Genomic DNA, 21,693 nt, shown 5'->3' with positions numbered 1-21,693 from the left:
CCTGATGATGAGGAATGTAACCAATCCTGATGATGATGCTGAAATGCACCATTGAACATTGTTTCCTCATTTGCTGTGTGTTCAGTTTTGATAGTCATGCATCTACTGCTATGCTATGAAGGAAGTATGCCTTTCAGCTAGAAATGTAGCCGTGTGTCTGTCCTTGTGTGCTGGGGTGTGAGTAAAAACTATCCTTAAGTGTTTGGTTGCATCAAAGAGTAGATATATTTTATTATGGATACCTTGAATGCTTTATACAAAACTTGCATATCTATTTTCATTTTGCTAACATAGAGTAATTACACTAGAATAATTTTGTTATTTCTGGTTTCCCAGGCAGGTACATATGACATGATAAACAAACAAGTCTACACAGATCAGTGCAATTCAGCATTACATTCTTAACTGCAGTTGGTTGTTAGAATGTGTTCCTAATTTTTCCAGCAAGCTCACAGAAAAACATTCTCTTAAATGCTAATGATGTATTAAAATGGTGATGAATTTACAGGTCCTTTGTTTCACCCTGAGTTTTCCAGTGTTGTATTGTTTTTCCATTTAGAACTGAAGTTCTCCTGAAATTGAATTGCTATATCAAGTCACACTGATTTCACTGAAATTGCATTTCAACAAAATGAATAGGAAAATACTTAGGAAAGTATTTTGACACTGCAAAACAAAACCCTTTGAGCTATTTCAAACTAAATATTTTTGGTTTTCCAAATCCTTTCTTGCTTAAGAATACTTCAAAGAATAATAATTTCTGTTTCTAATCAAAAAAGAGACACGTAGGATTTCAGATTGCATTGAGCTGTTGCATTTTGAGCTAAAAGTTACTTGGAGTTTCACTCAGGTTGCAATTTTGAAATGTTTAGAAAGTTGCCTTAAGGTAAAAGAATTGAAAAAAAAAAAGACCAAAGCAAAATAAAATTCAAAGCAAGCAAACACAATACCCTGGAATTCTTCAGTTGTAGCATGCTCCATAAGACCTCCAACCTCTGCTTAAGTGGTACAAGGCTATAAAATAATTTTATATTAGCAGATGAAGTAGAATTGATCCAGATACATTGTAGTATTTTTCCAACATTCTGTAGCATGTTATTTGGAAATGCAATTTTTAGATAGAACAAGCAAAATGAAAAGAAAGTTAGTGCTGATCACTTACATTTATATTTCTGTCTGTGATGAGAAATCAAGTGACTGAAAGTGTTAAGTCTCAGAAAAGGAAGTTGAGGATCAATATCTGATTTGAAAAATGCATGCTGTAAGCAACTGAAGAAAGAAACACATATATTTGTGCATTCTTTAATTAGTTCACTTGTGGTTTGAACTGGTACCTTAACATTTTACATAACTTTTTTTTTTCCTCTCTACAGCCCTATCATAAATTCAGCAGTGCATTTAACAGATCAGCACATCAACTTCAGATCTTTGACACCAGCCAAGCAGTCTGAATCAATTAATCTGAAAGCCTCAAAAAGCATGGATCTGGGTAAGAAGGGCTGGGGTGACACATAGGTCAGCTTCTTAGCCGTAGCCCATCTGCACCATCTCTGTTTCTTTGCTTTTGTTTCTTTAACATCAGGGAGTAAGTTCTGCAGAAGAGCTACAGTGACTGGGACAATGGTCAGCCTCCTCTAGCAGCTATTTGCAAATACACTTTTATTGGAGCTGAAGAAAGTTTGTTGGTTTTTTGTTTGGTTGGGGTTTTTTTTATTTTTTTGTAAAGGCCCATTGTATTGAAATACTAGCTGAGGAAAAGGGAGAATGATGGAAAAATGAGCTCAAAGAATGCTGTACAAGTTTTATATGTCTAAAATATAAAGCAAAGCCAGCAATCACAAAAATCATTTCTTTTATAAAATATAAATGATTGTAAAACTACACTGGACAAAGGGTAACATTCCTAACATAAGTTGTTTATTTCCTTATTGACAATGACAAACACAGGCAAAATGTTGCAGTAGGTCTTTATAAATGCTTGAAGGGTATAAGGTTATGGTTCTCTACCCATCCGTGCTATGCAGGAAATCTTGTGGGGGGGTGAAGTAGAAAGTAAAAGGCTCTTTCAATACCAGGAAAACATTTGCAGGTGGAAGATTGAAGGGTTATTGCAGCTGAAAAACCAAGCCATGTTTAATGAGGGTTCAAGAAAGCTTGTTAAGTCTCAAAAGAAACCAAATAAGGTTTTCTTTTCCTTTTAATTCTTTTTGGCCACACACACTCTTTATCTGTTGGTTGGTTTTGGGTTTTTTTTGAATTCCAGTGTTGATGGGGAAACTTCGATGACTACCATTAGGATATCTTTAATAATAGATTTGTGTGCTTTGTTGGATCAGATTTGCTACACCATTAATAGAAAGTGATTCATTTTATATACAGTTTCAAGGTAGCTTTTTCTTAACTTGCAGGGTTTTTTTTTTCTATGAAGTGTTCCACACTGGTCTTAGGTTTTGTATTGTTGATTTTTATTGTCATTTTAGTAGGGTATTTTGATGTAATATTAAATGTGTGTACTCCTCTAATGGTGTGTAAGGAAAGCCAGGCAGTTATTAATGCATGAAATGCCTAAGAATGGATGTGAATTAATTGAAGAAAGGTTTTAAGGCAGAATTTCGACACTACTGCATGACCAGGCAAAACATGTAATTTGCTCTTCTGTTCCTGTGTTTTAATGAAGAGTTATGGATTAGATATTTTTAAAGAATAAAAATGGTGCTCAGCAAATGACTAGGCTTACAGACTTGAGTCAAACCATATATTTTATGTAGTGTACTAGAAAAATGAATGTTCAGCTCAGTTCAGAAGACTGAGCCTTCTTTTAGAAATTTTTCCTTCCAGCTCCCACAGAAGTCCCAGGAAAGAATGCTCATGAACTCCAGTGTAAAATTAGTCAATTGTGTGTGACAGCATATTCAGAACTGCCAGGTAACTCATACTTAAAGTTCTATACACAATCCATTCCTGACACCCAGGAGCAATGCTTTGAGAATATACATGAGTCACTAAATCATGGTGGCTAAAAACTAAAATAAAATTGGATGCAAAAATAAAACAAAAATTAGACACAAATGTCTCTTTTAGAGTCTTCAAAAAATGTTGCCTATCGAAGGTAGCTGTTGGAAAGTCCCCTTGTGTTATAAAAGTAAAAAATAAAAAGGGCAATAAGCAGTGTGATTGAATATGTGAAGGTAAATCTACATGAGACACCCATATAAGGAGTTGGAGGCACTATGAAAGATCTGCACCATATTGTTTTATAAATAACAATAGATTAAGTAAAATTCCTTGTACATAGCTTGGTAGTTAATGAAACTGAGGAAGATGAAAGCTGGGACCTTTTACAGTCATTCTCTAGCAAGCAGTGAAGTTCCATGTTTGGCCTTCTGCCTTTTAAAGACTTGAAGCAGAAGCTGCTGTCTAAAATGGGAACAGAAATGGAACAGAAACATGAAAATCTCAAGTGAAGTAACTGCCACGTAAAGTGCTTCAAATACAAATAAAATCCCAATAGTTTGATATAAAAAATGTGCTTCCAAATAGAGCATTCAGATAATAGACTTTCCAGGATGGATTTTTGGGAAAGCGAGGTTACTTCTTAGGGCTTTTTTACTTGCTTCTTGCTTATCTGCAGTCATGACCAATAGTAACTTCTCACCCCAGCATACAGCTGTGTACCCATACTGATTTCAGTGCACTGCTAAAAAAAAGGAAATAGGGAAGTAATCTTCCAGGAGATTTGGCAGCAAAGGAGAAATGTCCTTTCTCTGAGAAGATCTAGGCCCTATTTTTCCAGTAGTCATGGCACACTGTCCACTTAGTACATTTCTTTTGTTCTTAAGTTCTGCCAGTCCTCTCAAAAATAAATCTGACAGGATAAACAGAAAAAACCACAGAACTGGAGTCCAGGAGGAGAGCTCTGAGACCTTAGAACACATGATTTAGGTGCAGTTCTTTTCTTTTTAAACCAAGTTGCCTCTGAATCACGTGTCTCCACAGATCTGTGAAACCACCTAGAGATTGGGTCTAGAGACCCAGAATGACAATCACAAATTCAGCAGACAACAGAATTTGTCTAATACAGGGCAAGAATGTGAAATCTGTACTGCTACTCACTTAGGAAACAATCTACTTCACCTTGAAATGTGTGTAATGCACCCATTGCTCAATTACAAGGTTACAAAGGCTGGGATTGCTTAATGACATTCCATGGAAAGGATCATTGAAGGGGAGTAACAATTTAAACAGAAGAAAATCCAGATATCACTGTAGATTGTGAACCTTTGTGAAAATAATAAATTCATTAAATTAGGGAGCTAGTGAAATTGTGTAGTAAGGGTCTTCCTGGCTTTGATGAGACCTGATGTATATACAAGAGGCAAATCTGTAAAGATTAGTCTATAATTACACATGTTCACAATGGAGACTCATTTAGCGTTGATGTTTCTTTTTTCAGTTATATACATATTTAAGCCCAGAACCCTTTGAGTACTTAATCTGCTTTCCAGTCATAGCAATTTACAAAATAATAATTTCTATAAACTAATATCCTCAATGAATGATATGAGATAATAAGGATGGATGATGAAAAAGTGTTCAATACTGCTAACTGTGCATCAGTTTGTTGTTATCACTCTCCAGAGCAAAGCCTACAGTGAAAGGAACTTGGCACATGCATCTGTAGGTTACTTGCCAGTGGGGCAGCTGGAGTTGAGTTTATTGACACTTGGTGTATGTCAGGACTGTTGGCTGGGCAGCTGGACAGGAGCAGAGGGTATGAACCACTGCCACCTGCTTGTTTGGGCTGCCGTGCCGTGAGTCCTGTGGACTGGCACAAGTCTTAACTGCCAAATTCAGAGATAGCATGAACCCAAAAGTAGCATTGCCTGAAGTTAGTGTGTTTCAACAACTCAGTTTCTTTCCAGGTGAATTAGTTTTTGCTTGAACCTACTTTAAAAAAATAAAATAAAAATCAGTGGCATATGTTATTGAGTTACTGTGGTAGAAAATAAAAAAAGAAAAAAGCACATGTAGTGGTAATGATAATTTTTTTTTGTTTTGCAGAGATGAGCAGAACTTGCCTCATCTGTACAGATGTCCTTGTGCAGAGTGTATGGGGGCAGGGTGACTGGTTCTCTGTTTTGGCATCCATCATTTCCACAGTGATCAAATGCTTCTCAAAATTTACAGCTTCATTCAGAGTAATAGGCTACAGATTAGTTCCATGTCAGCCATAAGTCTTAATGTTCTTCCTTGCTGCTGTGTTGAGATAATGACAGCACTTTCTGGATCACTGGCAGAGTTCATATCCTGTGTCTTATGGTAGATATTTCTTTGCCTTGCCTACTTTTATTTTGAACTGGTGGTGATAAAAAGAGCACAGCCCCCCTGTTTTCTTCTGCTGATTCTGGCACTTGACACATCCTCTCAGTTGCATATTTTTTTTTATTCTTCAGCCATGGTCATCCATATGTTAGCAAAGCAAAATCCCACTTATAACTGTGACTTCAAGAATTTATGCAGAGCCAAACAAAGTCTGACTTGGTACTGACCAGAGTTTCACTGCATTCAAAGCTTGGGCTTGTGCTTAGAGAATAGTGTTAAAAATAAGCAAAACAAAATCAAAAATGGTGGAAATAAATGTTGTGTTTTCTCTTCACACTGAACTCGAACACTTTTTTTGGAACTTAACAGCAGATTGAGAATTAAGAAATCAATGGCTTCTAAGTAAGTAATTGGAAGGATGATTTTTCCTTGCTTTTAACAACCTTCTGTATACACACATTTTCCCTTGCATTACCACAGTTCTCTAGAATTTCTATATAATATTTTGTCAGAATCCATTTTCAATAGTTTGTTCTTTTAACTATATTAAAAAGGAGTTTTTTGTAATGTTAATGTGAAATTGTATTTTAATGTTACATTGGAAAGTGTAAATCAGTGTGCTGTATGAAAACCAAAGGAAAGAAGGTGTATTATTATCTATCTCCAGCACCCTTACTTTCCATAAATCTTTATGCACAGGAGTGATTTAGACTCTGCATAAATGTACTGTAAAAACTACAGCCATGGGAATTGTGTGCAAACACATGAAAGTGTGACTTGTTTTAACCTAAAGCAACATGAAATTGAATCATATGAATATATAGCATTTTTGTTGGGTATCAATTCAGGCGAAGTACTGTGTAGATTTATATTTGAGGATGTTGGTATAATAACCCATGACCACTATCCCAAGGTGCTGTTTAATTCCCTCTTCTTTTCCTCATCAAAGGCAAAACCCCATAAATTTTAACTGATTAAGCTCTATAGCCTGAAGAAATGGATATGTCCTTTACTTAATTTTAAATGTGAGTGAAATATTGTTTGCTGAAACATCATTAGACATACTTGGAATCCCTTAACCTTGGGGCATATTTATTAAAATATCGGGCAGCTTACTTATTTAGGAATAATTAGCAAGTAAATGTGCAAGGTATAAGGTATGGAGTATTCTGCAATGAAGCCAATATTCAACTAAATGCTAATTTCTTTGTTAGTGAAGGGATGCATTCAATTACAGTTCATACTTTTAGAATGCCTCAAAATGAAGGGAAACCCGTGTCTCATATCCAGAAGGATGTGGAAAATGCAGTCAAGATGCCATTAGCTGCTTCATGGTTTGCTCTGAAGCAGATTATTTTTACTCTGGGTGTATTTCTGTAAACTGAAATAAATATCTTAAAACATAGGCAAATGAGGACCAGACAGAGCTAATGACAATCGGTCTTTCAAGCAATGTTTGGATTCAGATACAATTAAAAGAGTACATTTGGGAGTTCCCTAGTGAGAGTTATGGTATTAGTGGGACAAAAAGTAGTTTGGTATTTTAAAGTCATTGTTTTGTTAACCATGTTGTGTGTGCGGAATACAATTATTTGTTTGCTTTGACTTGAAACCAATTTCAGAACTGCATTTAGGAGCTAGTTAGGCTTGTTAGGGCATTAATGAGGAAATGGAGAAGACAGATCAGAATTCTAAGAGTCTTTTCTATGTTAATGTCTTAGTAATTAAAAAAATCATCTTTGGAAGAGAGATTTTTCAAGAACAAAAATGTTATGAGTTAAGGAAAAACTGTATCGCTTATGGCTGTGATTATCTTTGGCATCAAGGGCCAAAAGAGATTTTAACATGATTCTAACTTACGTCATGAGTAGCTTTCTAGTACTGTCAGATTAAATGTATATTTTCGGAGGATCTGTGCAGAATCAGTTTTTACAAATGAGCACAATGCCGTTTTCGTAGTTTAAGTGAGTTTCAAATTTCTGTTTGTAAGATCTGTAATTCAGGAATGAAACAAAATCATTTCTTAAGTGATAGGGATGCTGTTAACGGAATTGAAATGAGACTGAAATTAGGTTTTTTTCTATATGAAAAGAGAGGCTTTTAACAAGGCTAATTTTGTTACTCAGTTTTACACCAAATCAGTGCAGTTGAGGGGACAGTGAGTTGTCCCCTAGCATAAAGGCAGATGTAGGCAAAAGAGAATATCACCTGTTTGGACTCGTTCTGTAGAAATCTTCAGAACTCAAAGTTTATTGTGGAGCAGACTGAGAGCATTATACAAGTTGTGATGGTGACACAGCTGAGAATGTGGTAACACATGCTTGAGGTGGTATTTTTTAGGCTGCTTTAGTGTAAATTTGAGTGGATCTGTTAATGCAGTTAGATTATTAAAGTGTTAGGGGGAGAAAATAGCTATTAAGTCAATGTTTAGCTACTATAAGAAAGAAAGGATGATAATGAAGTAACTCTTAAGAACAATGGTATAAATATGTTGTCTAAATTTTGTCTTAAATCTGTTTCCTATCAATGTTTTCAATGAGTGAATGACATGATTAGATTAGATTAAGAACTTGCAATTTAACCCTAGGAATTTGGAAGAAGTGTTAATGACACGTGGAAGACGTGCAGCTTGGGAGTTTTAGCCTAGTGTGGTTTCTCTGGAACAGAGGTGAGAGAGGATTACAAAAGACAACAAAAGTGTAAAAGAAGCCACAATAGCCTCAATTAACAGTGTAACCTTCAAGAGCGACTAGTTATGGCACTACAACAAAGTGAAGAAATTCGTATCATGCTGGCTGAGAAATTGTAAAACAGTGATTTTTTTTTTTTTTCTGCCAGGAGAAAAACTTCCATTTAAAGCTAAATGTGCTCAGTGGACAGCCTCAACTGTACTTCTGGTTCTTCCACAAGTAGTAGTAATAGCAAATGCAAGCTTAAGCATTTTCATTCTCATGTGCTGACATATGAGATATATCCCTTGAGGATCTTCTCTGAATACAATTGAATTGAAGTATTAAATCAGTTCTAACAAAAATTGTTCTGAAAAATCTAATTAGAGAAAACCTTGTACAGGAGAGAAAAAGAATCCAGAATCGTAGTTTGGATGTGATTTATTCCTGTCTTTAAATGTGCTGAACAGGAAATCCCAAATGTTGTCTTAGATGCCATTTTGGAAAAGGTTTACCTGGTTTTTTTTTATTTCCTACTTCATAAGTATAATTTTTCCTCGGCCCTTTTGCAAGCTTTTTGGTTATCTGTGAAGAGAGCAGAAATCTATTAAAGACCCCTAAACCTTCAAGAAGGAGTAGCTGGTGGACATCTAGGTCTCCCCAGAACAAATGCCCTTATGTGGAAGAAAGGTGAGGAGAGGGAATTACTGAACAAAAATATTTGAAGCCAGTGCAAGTTTACCCATCCTGATACACACGTTTTTTCACTAGTGTGGATTTTAACCTGTGGTTTTTGTACATAGCACTTTGGGGCAAACCTAGAACAGTAAGCAACAAGCACCAAAGTGGTGGTTGTGAGACAATTGACACCATTTCTCCAAGTGATTTATGCCACTCCTGGATGGGGAAATGCTTCACCCAGAAAATAAAACCGGCAGGAGGAGAATTATGTCCCTGGCACTATCACTGACTAAAACTAATTGATGATACACTGTCTTCATTAAGATGAAAGGGCTGAGTAAAGATAGAGGTCACCAGGAAAAAGCAGTGACCCATTTGAGGCTTTGCTTTCTTATCATATGTTTATACCGTAGAAACTGATGGATTTTGAGAAGTGTGGAAGCATCATTTATATATATATATATATATATATATATATATATATATATATATATATATATATATATATATATATATATATATAGTTTGGGAATACAGCCCTTGTGAATTGATTACTGTACAATAAGAAATTTATATTTGGCTTCCTATTAATTAACAAAGGTATTTGTTAGGAAATTTGTTTTCTAGGAAATTCTTTTGTGTTTCAGTGTCTTATATTATTATTCCTCATTAATTGTAATTTTAATCCTTGTTTGCTTCTTTTCTGAGTGCAGAACTGCAGCCGGTCTTCAAAGGTACGTGTCAGTTTGTCCAGCAGAAACACGTGACTTTCACATGTTTAGATTTTTTAGTAGCTCTTTGTCAATGTGCAAAACTGATCCTTCATCAAAGAGTCGCTTAAGTTGAATAGGGGAACCTTGTATCTTGTGAATGGTAGTGGCTCTTTGGTTTGGGGAAAAATAATGCAATGGTTCAGCAATTGAACTGGACAGAAAGGGAGAAATTGGTTGTGACAATTGGCAGCAGCATTGATTTGTGCTTCTCTAAACCACAGTTTGGAGCTAGATTGTTAGCCTGTGTGTAAGCCTGGAATGGATTTGGCACAGACTTTGAGAAGTACAGAAGTTTGTTGTGTACTAAACCATTGGAAGTCATGCAATTCAAATGAAATGGCTACCTTGAGGAGGGCACAGAAATGGCAGTCAAAATATTTATGTAGAAGGACACAAAGGCATGTTGGGTACCTCTACTGTTGTTAAATAATAACATCTATTTTCTTGAAGTAAAACAGCACTCCAGAATATTACCATAGGAAATACTAAAAAACTCATGACGTAAAGAGATGGGATTTCTTTCTTTCTGTTGTGATTGCTGGCATAGTTTAAAAAAGTATCAGTGGTTTACTATCAGCTGAGCAGATTTTTTTGGTTTAGTAATATTCCTTCTTTCAAAATCTGTGGTCTTGCTGGGCCCCCAAATGTCCATGTTTTTATTAAGTAGCTGCAGAACTTCTTTCATCTTTTATTTCAGCAATTACTTTGAGTACTGACAGTGAATGCATAACTGGTTTCTGTGGCGAAAATGTGGTTCCTAAGATGTAACTTAAAAAGAGCTGGTGTGATTTCCATGGGCAAACATTGATAACTTCATGAACTAACAAATCCCTGGGGTTCCAGGGAAATTTCAAAATGTGAAGTATTTGATTCACAAGTAAAGGAGAAGTATCTTCTTGTTTGTGAATCTATTTATTCTCTTGTCTGACTCCTTCCCAGATTTTTGTTTCAGTTTTTTCTTTGGAGTCCCAAAATAACTGGTTTCTATTTTTTTGAGATGTTATGCATTTAATAATTCTAGCTCAAGAATATACAGTAATTCTAGTGTCTTCATAAAAATATTTACTTGTGCATTCCCAAGTGTGGTCTTCTTGAGCTGAAATATTTCTGTTATTTGCAAAGTAATTACTTTCTGATGTTGCAATATAAAAATAATTGGAATTCTTTTTACTTGAGTTTTAAGAGTACATGGTGTTTTTTTCTTGTTTAAAATCTTTCATGTGATTTTCTACAAAGACAGGCCAAAACTAATAGAATTTTAGGAAAGAAATTTCCTCTTACTTCTTGCCTTTTTTCAAAGGCCAAGAACTAGAGAGAGACAATTTTGTCATAACTGAATGTTTGTATCAGTTTTGAACAACATGCAAAGAAGTGTTTTCAAATGTTATTTTGTGGAACAGCATGTCCCATGTACTTCTTAAATGAAACCTTTAGTTACAAAGTTTTCAACCTTGGCATACAAAGTATTTATCTTCTGTTGGCCTTTTTCTGGTTTTGTTTTTGTTGGATTTTTTTCTGTGGCCTTCTCCTTGTACCAGGGGAAACAAGGGAAGCAATGGGATTCTTATCCAATGGACTTTTCTGGGCTACTTCTGTTCAGTCTAATGAAAGATGGCCAGCCTAAAAGGCCCTGCCTAAGTATAATAATCCATGAAATGAAAACTACCCTGTGGAGGTGCACACGTATTTTGCTCAAACTTTGATATAGAATTTTAATATTTGCGTTTCCCAGGTTTTGTGCATGTATGTGCTTAAACTCATAATGCTAACCTTGTATTTTGGTAAGATTATTTTTCATTTTTTATTCATTTTATTCTTCCTTTTTTCCCTCCAGTATTAAAATCTAATTTTTGTGTGTGAAGCTGGTGTGTAAAGTATGATTAAGTTAAATGGATTTATCCCTTTTAATAATGTAAAACTTAGTTTCAGGCAAACCAAGTCATCAGCATAGCTTTAAAAATTTACTGTGAACCTTGGGTTTTGTCTTTTTTTTTTTAAAGTTCCTATGTACTGTAACATTACCTGCTTTAAGTAATTATCATACATTATACTGGTTGCTACTAGTGACTGCTATAATTAAGGCTGTGAATCCGTTTCCATTATAATCCCTTGTTTTCACACAATCATAACTTGTCAAAACATTAACCTTTAGGACCAAAGTTTTCCTCAGTTGTTTTGCTTAGAGACAAATTTAGGAGGAGGGAGCAAGAAAAGGAGTTTGAACTATCCTTATAGTAAATCCTTGTCCAGTCATTTTGCATTATAGGATCAAACTGCATAGCAAGGAGTCTAATAGTTATCATTTCCAGGGACAAAAAAAAAGTTGAAAGATCAAGGACTTGAGTTCTGGTTGCACTTCTAATTTTGACTAGTCTCATTGCCATTTTGTTTAGCAGAATCTCTACATAATGCTGCAAGCAGAATTAGTCTTCCTTTATTAGCACCTACATCCCATAAAAACCATACACTATGTCAATTTGCTGATATCAGGTGGCAATTAGGTCACAGGAGTACAGAAGAGATAGAGTGGTCATTTGTGGATTTATGACTCCAGTTGTGAATCCCAGTCCTGAATTTGATGTTGAGTTTTGAGGGTAAAAACTTCTCTAAATGTGGAGAGGCAATATAAGAAAATATTTACTCTCATTATTTTCCCAGTAGCAGTTCCTAAATGTCAGTAACTACTGTACTGCTCTCTATTGGGTAGAAAATTGCAGGTTCTGGTATTATGGCAGATAACGCTCTATGTAAACTTTTGATAGTGACTGCTGTACAGAGCTTGTTCAAGTTTGCATTTATGGAATTTTTGGTATGACTTGACAATTTATTTTATCATATAAAGAGATTATGTTTTAAGGTGAGTTATAAGGGAGTGCTTGGGTAGGCAGAGTTGAAGGATAAGCTTTCAACCCTAACATTCATTTCCTGTTCTTGTTTTATCATCCCTAACGTTACATTTACTGCTGTTTCTTTGCATAGAATTCATTTTAAGAAATAGCGATTGATTCTTCCCCTCAGCCCTCCAGGACAGTATTTTAATTCGTTTCTTGAGATATATGACAATAAACTGAAGTTACTGAACAGAACTTCCAATTCCTGTTACATGCAGAATTTGCTCCTCCACTACTGTCTGCAAACTGTTGCTACTGCATGCATCTTTCTTTAGAAGATGTTGTGAAATACTACAAAGTTACAATTTATAGACAAAATAAAATATAACATACAAAAAAATGGTAAGCCTTTAAAAAGATCAGAGTTTGGGAGACCTTATTATCTGCAGAGGTCCTGTGAGTCATTCTTGCAGATGGGAAGGTTTCCACATCTGGATTCTTTTTACAATTGAGGTCTTTGATCTGAAAATGTTACAACTCTCCTATGCCCTGTGATTTGTCTGGCAAGATGAGTTATTTACAAGTGCAATTGCTCTTCTGACAACTCAGTTTTGAGTGTGTAAGTTCTGAGGTCCTGATCTGTAATCCACAAGGACTGCTGGTAGTCCTTTTATTGGTTTCAGAGGGCTTTGATTCAGATATTTGGACTTTGAAGCACCCCATGTGGATTAGGTAAAGAAAGACTTTTTTTCAGATTATTATAATTTAAAGATTCAGGATACTGTGTCTGAAGTAATTTGACAGCATTTCAAAGGCTTGTGAATTTAAATAAGTTTCTGATCTTTGTGTCTTTTCTTTTATTTCTCCAGTGGCAGATGAAAGCAAAGTTGGTTTGTTGGCCGGACACAAATCGGGTAAGCTGTCCTCCTATTTTGGACAAAAAGTCAGCAATTTGAAAGTAGTATGGACAGTAAATGAAGTCAGCTTCCACAAACTGTGGTGACAAAGACACTTGAAATTTAGGCATTACTTTGTAAGCACTGACTCCAGGTTGAACGATGATGAATTAGGAGTTGCTCTTAGCCAGGCAGTGTACGTAGGCAAGTCATTCGCAGGAAGAGCTGTAACTTTATTTTTCAGTCCAGGTGTTGTAAATTGAAGAAAATGCACTTGCAAATAAGTAGAAGTGTGCTCTTGTGGAGTGTAGAGACTTACACTGTACACACTTTGAGAAATACAAGTATTTATTTGCTTTTTCTTATTGCTCAGAGTTGCACTTCCATTTCCAGAAATACTGAAGACAAACCTAAAATAATTTACAGAGTAAAAAAAAAAATGTTACAGCTTTTTCTTTTGTCGTACTTGTGCTGGAGAAATAATTTGTTTTTTCTTAAACTTTTCAGGCAATAATAATAAAAAACATTAATCCACAGTGCTGCAATTACTCTATCTGCTTACTAAATAAGTTCTACCAACCATGCCAGGACATTGTACAACTTGCAGCTGTTGTATTGAAAAACTTGCAAGGCATTGTCACGTAAGATGGTAATTTTTCATGAGCTTTGGGTAAGCTGACATGAGAAACCTTAAACTAAGTAGAAAACTTCAGTTATTCAGCAGTGCCTTCTGATGTTAGAAAATCCTGAAGTTTCAGACTGTCCCTTCATAGCACATTGCACACTGCCCTTTCCCACTCCATGGATAGGTCTAAGAAGCTGAATTCATTTAAAAGGAGGTCAGCTATGAGATTCCTGATTGTTTATGGTATTCTTTCTCTATATGGCTGGGTGTCCTTCTTCTCTGGTGTGGATTTTCCTTATCTGAAGACCTTTTCCTGAACTTAGTAGACAAATTCTTTTTAAATTTTTTTGGCTTCTTTCCTAAGCTTGTGAAGTTCTTGGATTCTCTTTCTGAATCAGGGAATAGTTCATATGTCTTGTAATATTATCACTCCTGGGAAGAAAAAAATTCTTTCAACTTTCTCTTTTGGGAATGTGAAAGCTTCAAAGAAATGATCTTGTCAACTTGAAGAAGCTGAGGGTGTTGCCCTTGGGCTTTTCCCTGTTCAGAAAAATTACTACAAACATTGCAACATCATGCAGTTTACCAAAAATCAATGGAATTCACTGCTATCAAAGAATATTGAGGGGTAAGATTATAACTCTTTGGCAGTCAATTGTTTTAGGTACATTAAGCTTTATAATTTTTAGTAGCATTTGATCTTTCTTCTGCACACTTCTGCAGATTCTTGGAAACTAACTTTGAAAAGTTTTCTGTTTGAAGACACCTACAAATTTTATGTGAACATATGGACCTATGTTTATTGAACTTTGACTTTTTGCTTTACTTATTCCTCACAGATCTCTTACGTATACCTAAGATCTTTTTTCATAAACTAAAATCAATGGCCAACAAATCACCCAAGGAATAGATACAAAGATTCCTCAAGTTGGTTTTTTTTTCCCCTGTAAGAATAAAATAATTTAACTAACTTCTGAGACAGTTGGTGTGTAAATTATTTTTATTGGTTCTATCCTCTTTAAATACTGTTCAAATACCATTGAAAAACATTTCTCCTGCTCTCTATGCTCCACTTCCTAACACTTCATAAAGGAAATCAAGCTACAATTTTGGTTTCCACATTTTTCCATTCAAATATTTTATTTAAAGGTATGTTCAAGAACATGGTGTTCTTTTTCTCTGGTCACTTTTTACTCTATGCTTTCTGGAAATATATGTCATATGTGCAATTGTCTGGCGTTTAGTCCCACCACAAAACTTCTGTTTTCACATCATTCATTGTGCTGCCTTCATTCATGTACCTTAAGAACGTTAAGGGGAGACATTGCAGCTTCTTGTGCTATGAGCAAACCACAGTATTTTTCTCATTACAGAATGGAGAGTTTCCATCCTATTCTAGACTTCAGGAAACTACATGTACTTCTCTACAGAATTAATTATCACCTACTAACAATCAATGTAATTATCCTATCTCTCCTTCAACATGACTTGTTCTGTAAAATACACAGCTGAGTAATTCTCTCTAGGGAAATATCCTTTCTATTTCTTCTGGGGCAGTGGCTCTTCAAGCATTTAGTCTCAGCTTTTGGAACAGCTACTTTATCCCTCACATATCACGTGTTACTCAGCAGCAGGAGTTAGAGGCATGCATTAATTTCAAAAAGGGTTATCACAATTCTCTGTAAGACTGAGGCATTAGAAAGATCTGTAGCTCTAGCCCCATTTGTTGTTTTGTATATTGCACCCACAAGCAGTAGTTCCTTTCCCCCCCACCTTACTTAAAGAGTAATTCTCTAGATCTGGGTTTTAGAAGTATGTCAGCACATATCCTGAGCTTGTAAGCATGTTCTGTGGAAAGGTGGCTGGAGCTTTGTTCCAAATACATATATGACCCTTGCAGAAATCTACCTGTGAATTCTGGTTCTCATACCTGGCCTGTATTTCATCCTACTGGATGGAAGACTCCTGCTGTGCTCACAGGTGCTCTTAGTATTGAAAATACTAAGAACACTATTGAAAATATTTTCTGCAATGCCATCAGCAAAAGTACTGGAGTGCTGTATTCATGAGCCTCCTGATCCTTTTCTGGAAAAAAAAACAAACAGATTTCAGTGTGTATGAGTGAGTGTGTGTATGCAAGACAACTTCTCTGAATCGTGTAAGAAAGAATTTGTCCTCTGCACCCTTCCTGCCTTCCTGTGTGCTCAGCAATGGTGTGCCAATACCAATGATGAGAATGAGAAGCAGACAAGTAGTGCCTCTGTTGTATAAGCAGAGAAGATCCTTGAAAATTCACAAAGATGAAAAATCAGCAGCTTTAGCTTAGTTTTTCATAAAACTCCTAGCTTTTTGTAAAAGCAATTCTAGGACAGTTAAGAGAATATCCTTTATAAAGAAGGGCAAGAATTGCATATCAAATATAACCTGATTTGTATCAAGTAATGAAATTGAATACTGATTTTTTTGCAGCTATTTTAATTTTTTTTTTCTAAAATTCTTTTTTGTGCTCTGATTTACTGCTTAGAACACTTTAGCATGTATTGACTGTCTGCTGAGGTCTCTGCTGACACAGCTCTTTCAGATGATGCAGTGCTGGAGAAAAGCTGATGAGTCTTTCTTTATGAGCTCTGACATATTAATTAGCAAAATGGTCAAAAAAGCTTTCCTATTTTTATTTTAATGTCACTAGACCATGCTTTTGGCTGGGCTTGTGTTTCAAGACAGTCTTGAAACAAGATGAGTAAGATCTTATATTCTTGCTGGCTGCTATGTGAGGAACATGTGACTGGGCTATGGCTTAGTACCAACAAGGCTGAGTGATAGGGGGTAGTTCTGCTACCAAGCTGAATTTGAGTTAACACTGTGTGGTAAAACCACAACATGAGGCAAGAGATGGGGTTCAGACTTGAGTAGGAAAAGGCCCATTGGGATAGTTGGAAGAATGCTTCTGGTCAAGCTCTGCCCCTTACTGTTAATTTTGCTGCCAGTGCAGTTCCCACATGGCTGTGGGTAGGGTTGGTGTTCTGGGAAGGAAGGCCTGGAGAGGCAGCTGTGCAGCTAAATCCTGCAAGGGCAGCCTGTCCTGGGGCCCGAGTGCCATCACAGCTGTACTGCCTCATGTGTGGATGACTGAGTTGTGGTTAAACTGCAATTCACATGGAAAGTGGAGATAGTTTGGAATAATTTAGGCTAAAGGTCTTGGTGTATCTCAGCATTCTTTAATGCCAGGGTGAACTCTGCATTAAGGACATTTTACTGAGGTTTTGTTAAAGCTAAGTTGAGCTATTGGAACACCAGAAAAATCCAGTGGTTTATGCATAGTTTTGTAGCTCAAGAGGCTTCCTTTTAATCAAGGAATCTGGTGGGGAATAATAGTGGATTTAGGAAAGACTACAGAAAGCTTAGTGCATGCTGCTGCGCTTGCTTGAGGCTGGTGCCATTGTAATAAGTTTCATTTGCAGGTAACACAATTATGTCTGAGAAGTGGATAGGGAAGTGGTGTTCTCCTCTCCTGATGCCAGGCTTTATAATTTTATTAAATAAGCCTTCCTTCTGCTGTAGATGTCATTAAAGCTCTGCTTTTCAAGGGGAGCATTGGGTTTAGTACTGAGTTCATAAGGATTTATATAGTAACTTGGTCCACAGTAGAAAAGACTCATGTAAATGGCTGAGCTGCCTGACATATGCAGTGAAGTGCCTGTCCAAACAGCCTTGCTACTAACTGAAAGTGTGTATCATATGGAATCTCACCCTTCCCTTTGCATTTCTGAGAGGAGAAAAGGTTGTTTTTAGTTTATTTTATTTCTCTGAGAATAAGAATTGTAATGTAATGTAAATGTAATACTTGGCTGCTTCAATCATTCTTGCAAGCGTGAAGAGGACTTGTCTATTTCGCAGTCTGCAGTATACCTCAGCAATAGCAGTGTAGCCTGACCTATGTGTCTTGGCTTGGATACTGGATATAAGCAAACTGTGGTGTCACTGGAAGCTGTGCAATGTGGGTTTTTTTCCCATCATTCAGCCCATGTGATGCTTGGTGATATTTCGGCGTGACTGGCACAAAAACAAACTCAAGTACCTCTCTACAATGCTTCAGTTGACTCTACTACCCACACCTCCTGCCTCTGTAAGCTTTGAATCATTAAGCTGTGGGTTATGTTTGATGGTTTATGGTGGGGAATATTTTTGCAAGATTTTTCACTCTTTCCCTGTTACATTCAGTTGGGCATCTCTCCTGAATCATCATATTCTTGTGATAGTGTTGTTGTTCATGTTATTATCAACATTATCATCAACTTTGATTATGATTCTCCAAGCCAAGTGTTGCTTTGAACTTACAGTTCCACATTAATTCTCATCTGAGAATATCTATCAGTTCATGCAGCTGAGAAGCAAAAAGTAAGGTTCCTCTTTTCCTGCAGGTCACTTGTGGAATTAATGTTTTCTCCTTTATGTCTGGCAAAGAATAAAGTCAAGGATATTACATTGAGTGTATTATATTGTTGGGGTTTAAAACAATTTCTACTCCAAAAATTAAAACACTCAGCTTCCATTGATTCCCTTGCTGCTGTTGGTTTTTTCTTTTCTTCAAGCACAACTTGTCTAGTGAACCTAGGAGGATACATTAACTTACTTAGTACTCAGTGCAAATATGGCTTTGCTACCCTTTTAAAATGAACTTTATTTTTTAACATGTATAATAGTGTTATATATTATGCTATATGTTGTTGTAGCTATTGTCATTGGTTAGAGCTTGGAGGGTATGGGGAGGATTAACGTTGCTAATTTCACAAAAACTGTATGTATTGGTGTATGACAAGTTTGCTTTGTGACTGACTCAGGAAAAGGAAGGCTGGACACTTAGAGTTCTGTGATTCAAACAATTATTCTAAATTAACAGAACTTACTGTATTATTGAATTTTAGTGAAAAGCAGGCTGTAAGTCAAAATCCCTTCTGAATGTCAGGCTAGGGGTCTTTACCGTCCCCTATGCCTGCCAGGTCTATGTGGCTGATAAACAGCTCTCAGATAACATGGTTAGATGGTTCTCCTCTGTGGAAGGAAACAACCACTCATTTTTACTCTTGAGAAGAATAGTTTTATACTCCCAGTAACTCACCAGCTGTAACTATTTCTTTGACAGATTTCTTTCCATTTTTTTTGGTGTTTTTTTTTTTTTTTTTAAGACTTTATTAGCTGTGTGATGATGATTTGTTGTGACCCCTTTTTTGTTAGGTCTTGAGAAAGTCATCTGTAGATAAAAATCCCTCACTTGAGGGTGATGTTTGATGTTATGATGTTGATCTAAAAGCTTGCTGCTGTTGAATAAAGCAGTCTTGGGCACCATGCCTCCTATCTGCAGCTGCGTGGTTTCCATTATTCCATTCTTTATTCCAGTCTCACAGCTTAGCTGGTGAGATGGTTGAGAGAACTAGATAGCCAAAAATTCAAACATGAAGGACAGAAATGAATAGTGCTGAGATTATCTTCTGGAACCACCCATTTGAGAGACAAGCTTACATGCCATAAGAAGGGAAATTCAGCAAGTGGATGGATGAGAACCGTGAGGCAGCTGTCTACTAAATCACCATATCTACCATGTCAAATGATACCCTTACTGAATTCAAATGCCAAACTTGCATTAATTTTTAAATATTTTGGTACTGTTTTACTTGCCATGAATAAAGCCACTTTCTCAGTGGCAGGACCAGGGAATAAAAAGTGACAGTAAACCTCTGCAAACTGAACAAGAGCATCCCTGCTGTCTCATCCTTAGAATGTAAGAATCTTTTCGAAATTCACTTGTTCACTTTGATTTTATGAATGCTTTGTGTTCTGTGACTCTTAGTATGCTTTGTATTAAGATATGATAGATCAATGCCCGTTGATCTTTCTTTGAATTACAGTTATTAAAGTGAATAGATCTGATCTGCTGAGAACAATAACAAGCTTGCAGGAGAAACCTGCTTTCCCTCCATGTTCTTGTGTGGGATTTAGGATCTAGAGCAAAACTGAATTTACACCAACAGCAATGCAGATGCAAATTCAAGGGTCTAATTGAGTTTTTACAAAATCACATCTTGACTGAATATTTTCCTGTTATTCCACAATAGCTTTGTATTCATAAAGGCCAAGCCATGTGTTTCTGCCCCCTTTCTCTCTATGCCACCATTTTTATTCCTATAATTCCATTATGAGCTGTTGTGGGAAGCTAACCTAGCAGAAAAAAAATTCTACAAAAAAGAATGGTATTTTTCTGCTTTAGTCAAGGGAGCAAGACAAAAAGAAGTTCAGGAGAAGAGAAGAATGATTTTGTAGCTGACACTTTTTGATCCTGGGATCAGCCTAAACTGAAGAAGTTGACTGGGGTGGAGGGGGTAGGCAGACACATCTGAGGGAGAAAGTGCGGATGAAAGAAGATTTGCAGATCTTCAGAGATGTCTTTGTGCTGAAAGAAAGGAAGTGGGGGAGCAAGTTTGAGTCTCTTTTATTGTCCTGAGGACTAAACTGAGTTTCTGAGAGGTTTGCTCAATGGCCAGTGAAAGTTGTTATTGTGTATTTTTGACTTTGTGATGTTACTTGCTCTAAATGTACTGTGTCTGTCTCTTAGTTTTGTTTGGGCTGCTGTGCTCTGGGTCTGGTCCTGTCCTAAGGAGTGAGAGAAGATCGAGCAGTCCTTGAAAGCGGCTGGGTCTGACAAGCAGGGAGATGCTTTTGTAAGGGCCAGATGGAGTGAACAGGCAGCTTGGACAGAAAAAAACAGTTTTTGTTAAGAAACACAGGGTGTAGGTTCCCTACCCTAGGTGAGGTTTCTTTCAGTCCAGCTGATCACAGAAAGCTGCTGAACCAGAGAACCAATGACATTGTAAAGGCCTAAGTTATGCAGAAGCATTCATTTCATTCTGTCTCACCCAGAAAATGATAATTTTCTGTACTATAAAACCAACCCCTGGCTTCAACAGCAAAGCCCTTTTCATATTCTCACTTCAAGAGCAAAAGTGCATGTACATCTACCGAGTAGGTCTTTAAGAACTTGGACTTCTCTGTGAATGAATCTTGTGCCCTGAATGGGGACCAAAGTAAGATATTTCCATTTGACAAGCATGAAATAAAACTTAAAAGTTCCTGTGGGTAAGAACTTTAGAAAGTACTCCTGTGAATGCATAGCTGGGGAACTGCCTGCTAAAGCTGTGACATGAGTTTATTAGAGCAAGATGCTGAAGAGGGATTTTGTGTGTGAGGAATGCCTTATTTTTAAATGTGAGTAAACTTCAAGAGCATAACAGAAAGGACAGCCTTTTCCTAGAGGAGAAGGCCTGATCTGGCAGATATCCAAACTGCAGTGTTCTAAAATAAACAATAGTGGTGAAAGATTTGCTTCCTTTCGATCACATCTCAATAATATGGGAATTATGTACTACTTAGTATGAATCATTGGCATCCAAGGGTTGCAAACCAACAGCCTTTTTTTCCTTTGGGGATATTCTTTCCTCTAGGAGCAGAGAAAAGGATAGGAGCTTTTTTTAGTGTGACGTGGGAAATTTCAAGCTCAGCACTTCCTCCATGTTACAGTTCCATTATGATACAGAAGTGGGAAAAATGATTAGGAAGAAAAATCAGACATACAGGTATTTTTTCCAGCCATGCATTAATACTAATTCTACTTTTTTACTTTTTTTTTTTCTCCTCTTTCATTTCCTGAAGTGATTCTGGGCATATTGTTGTATTAACTGAGCCTTGGAGGTGGGTTCTGATGTTCACATTCCACAGTTGCCACTTCTCTCCTAGGTCAGTATTGCTGAATATTGCTCTGTGCAGAATTCAGTGAAAGCAGGTCGAGAGAGCATTAAAATATCCAGACAGTGTAAGCAGTGTAGAATGAAATAAAGTGTAGAC

At 36.5% G+C, this 21,693-nt stretch overlaps 1 protein-coding gene across 4 annotated transcripts in view; it reads left to right on the top strand.

The window, feature by feature from the left end:
• Nucleotides 1–21,693, top strand: part of PARD3B (par-3 family cell polarity regulator beta) — a 394,022-nt gene that overhangs the window by 214,002 nt on the left and 158,327 nt on the right. For 2 of the 4 annotated variants that reach the window (XM_074548313.1, XM_074548316.1), the window contains 3 exons: nt 1,374–1,489; nt 9,386–9,406; nt 13,146–13,190. In XM_074548313.1, coding sequence (XP_074404414.1) covers nt 1,374–1,489; nt 9,386–9,406; nt 13,146–13,190 — 182 coding nt within the window. The remainder of the gene's footprint in view (nt 1–1,373; nt 1,490–9,385; nt 9,407–13,145; nt 13,191–21,693) is intronic. The other 2 variants (XM_074548314.1, XM_074548315.1) reach the window with 2 other exon arrangements.

The sequence above is a fragment of the Zonotrichia albicollis genome, chromosome 10 (genome assembly GCF_047830755.1).
Source record: "Zonotrichia albicollis isolate bZonAlb1 chromosome 10, bZonAlb1.hap1, whole genome shotgun sequence".
NCBI lineage: Eukaryota > Metazoa > Chordata > Aves > Passeriformes > Passerellidae > Zonotrichia > Zonotrichia albicollis.
The sequence above is the reverse complement of the archived record's forward strand: the minus strand, read 5'-3'. Positions and strand labels throughout refer to the sequence as shown.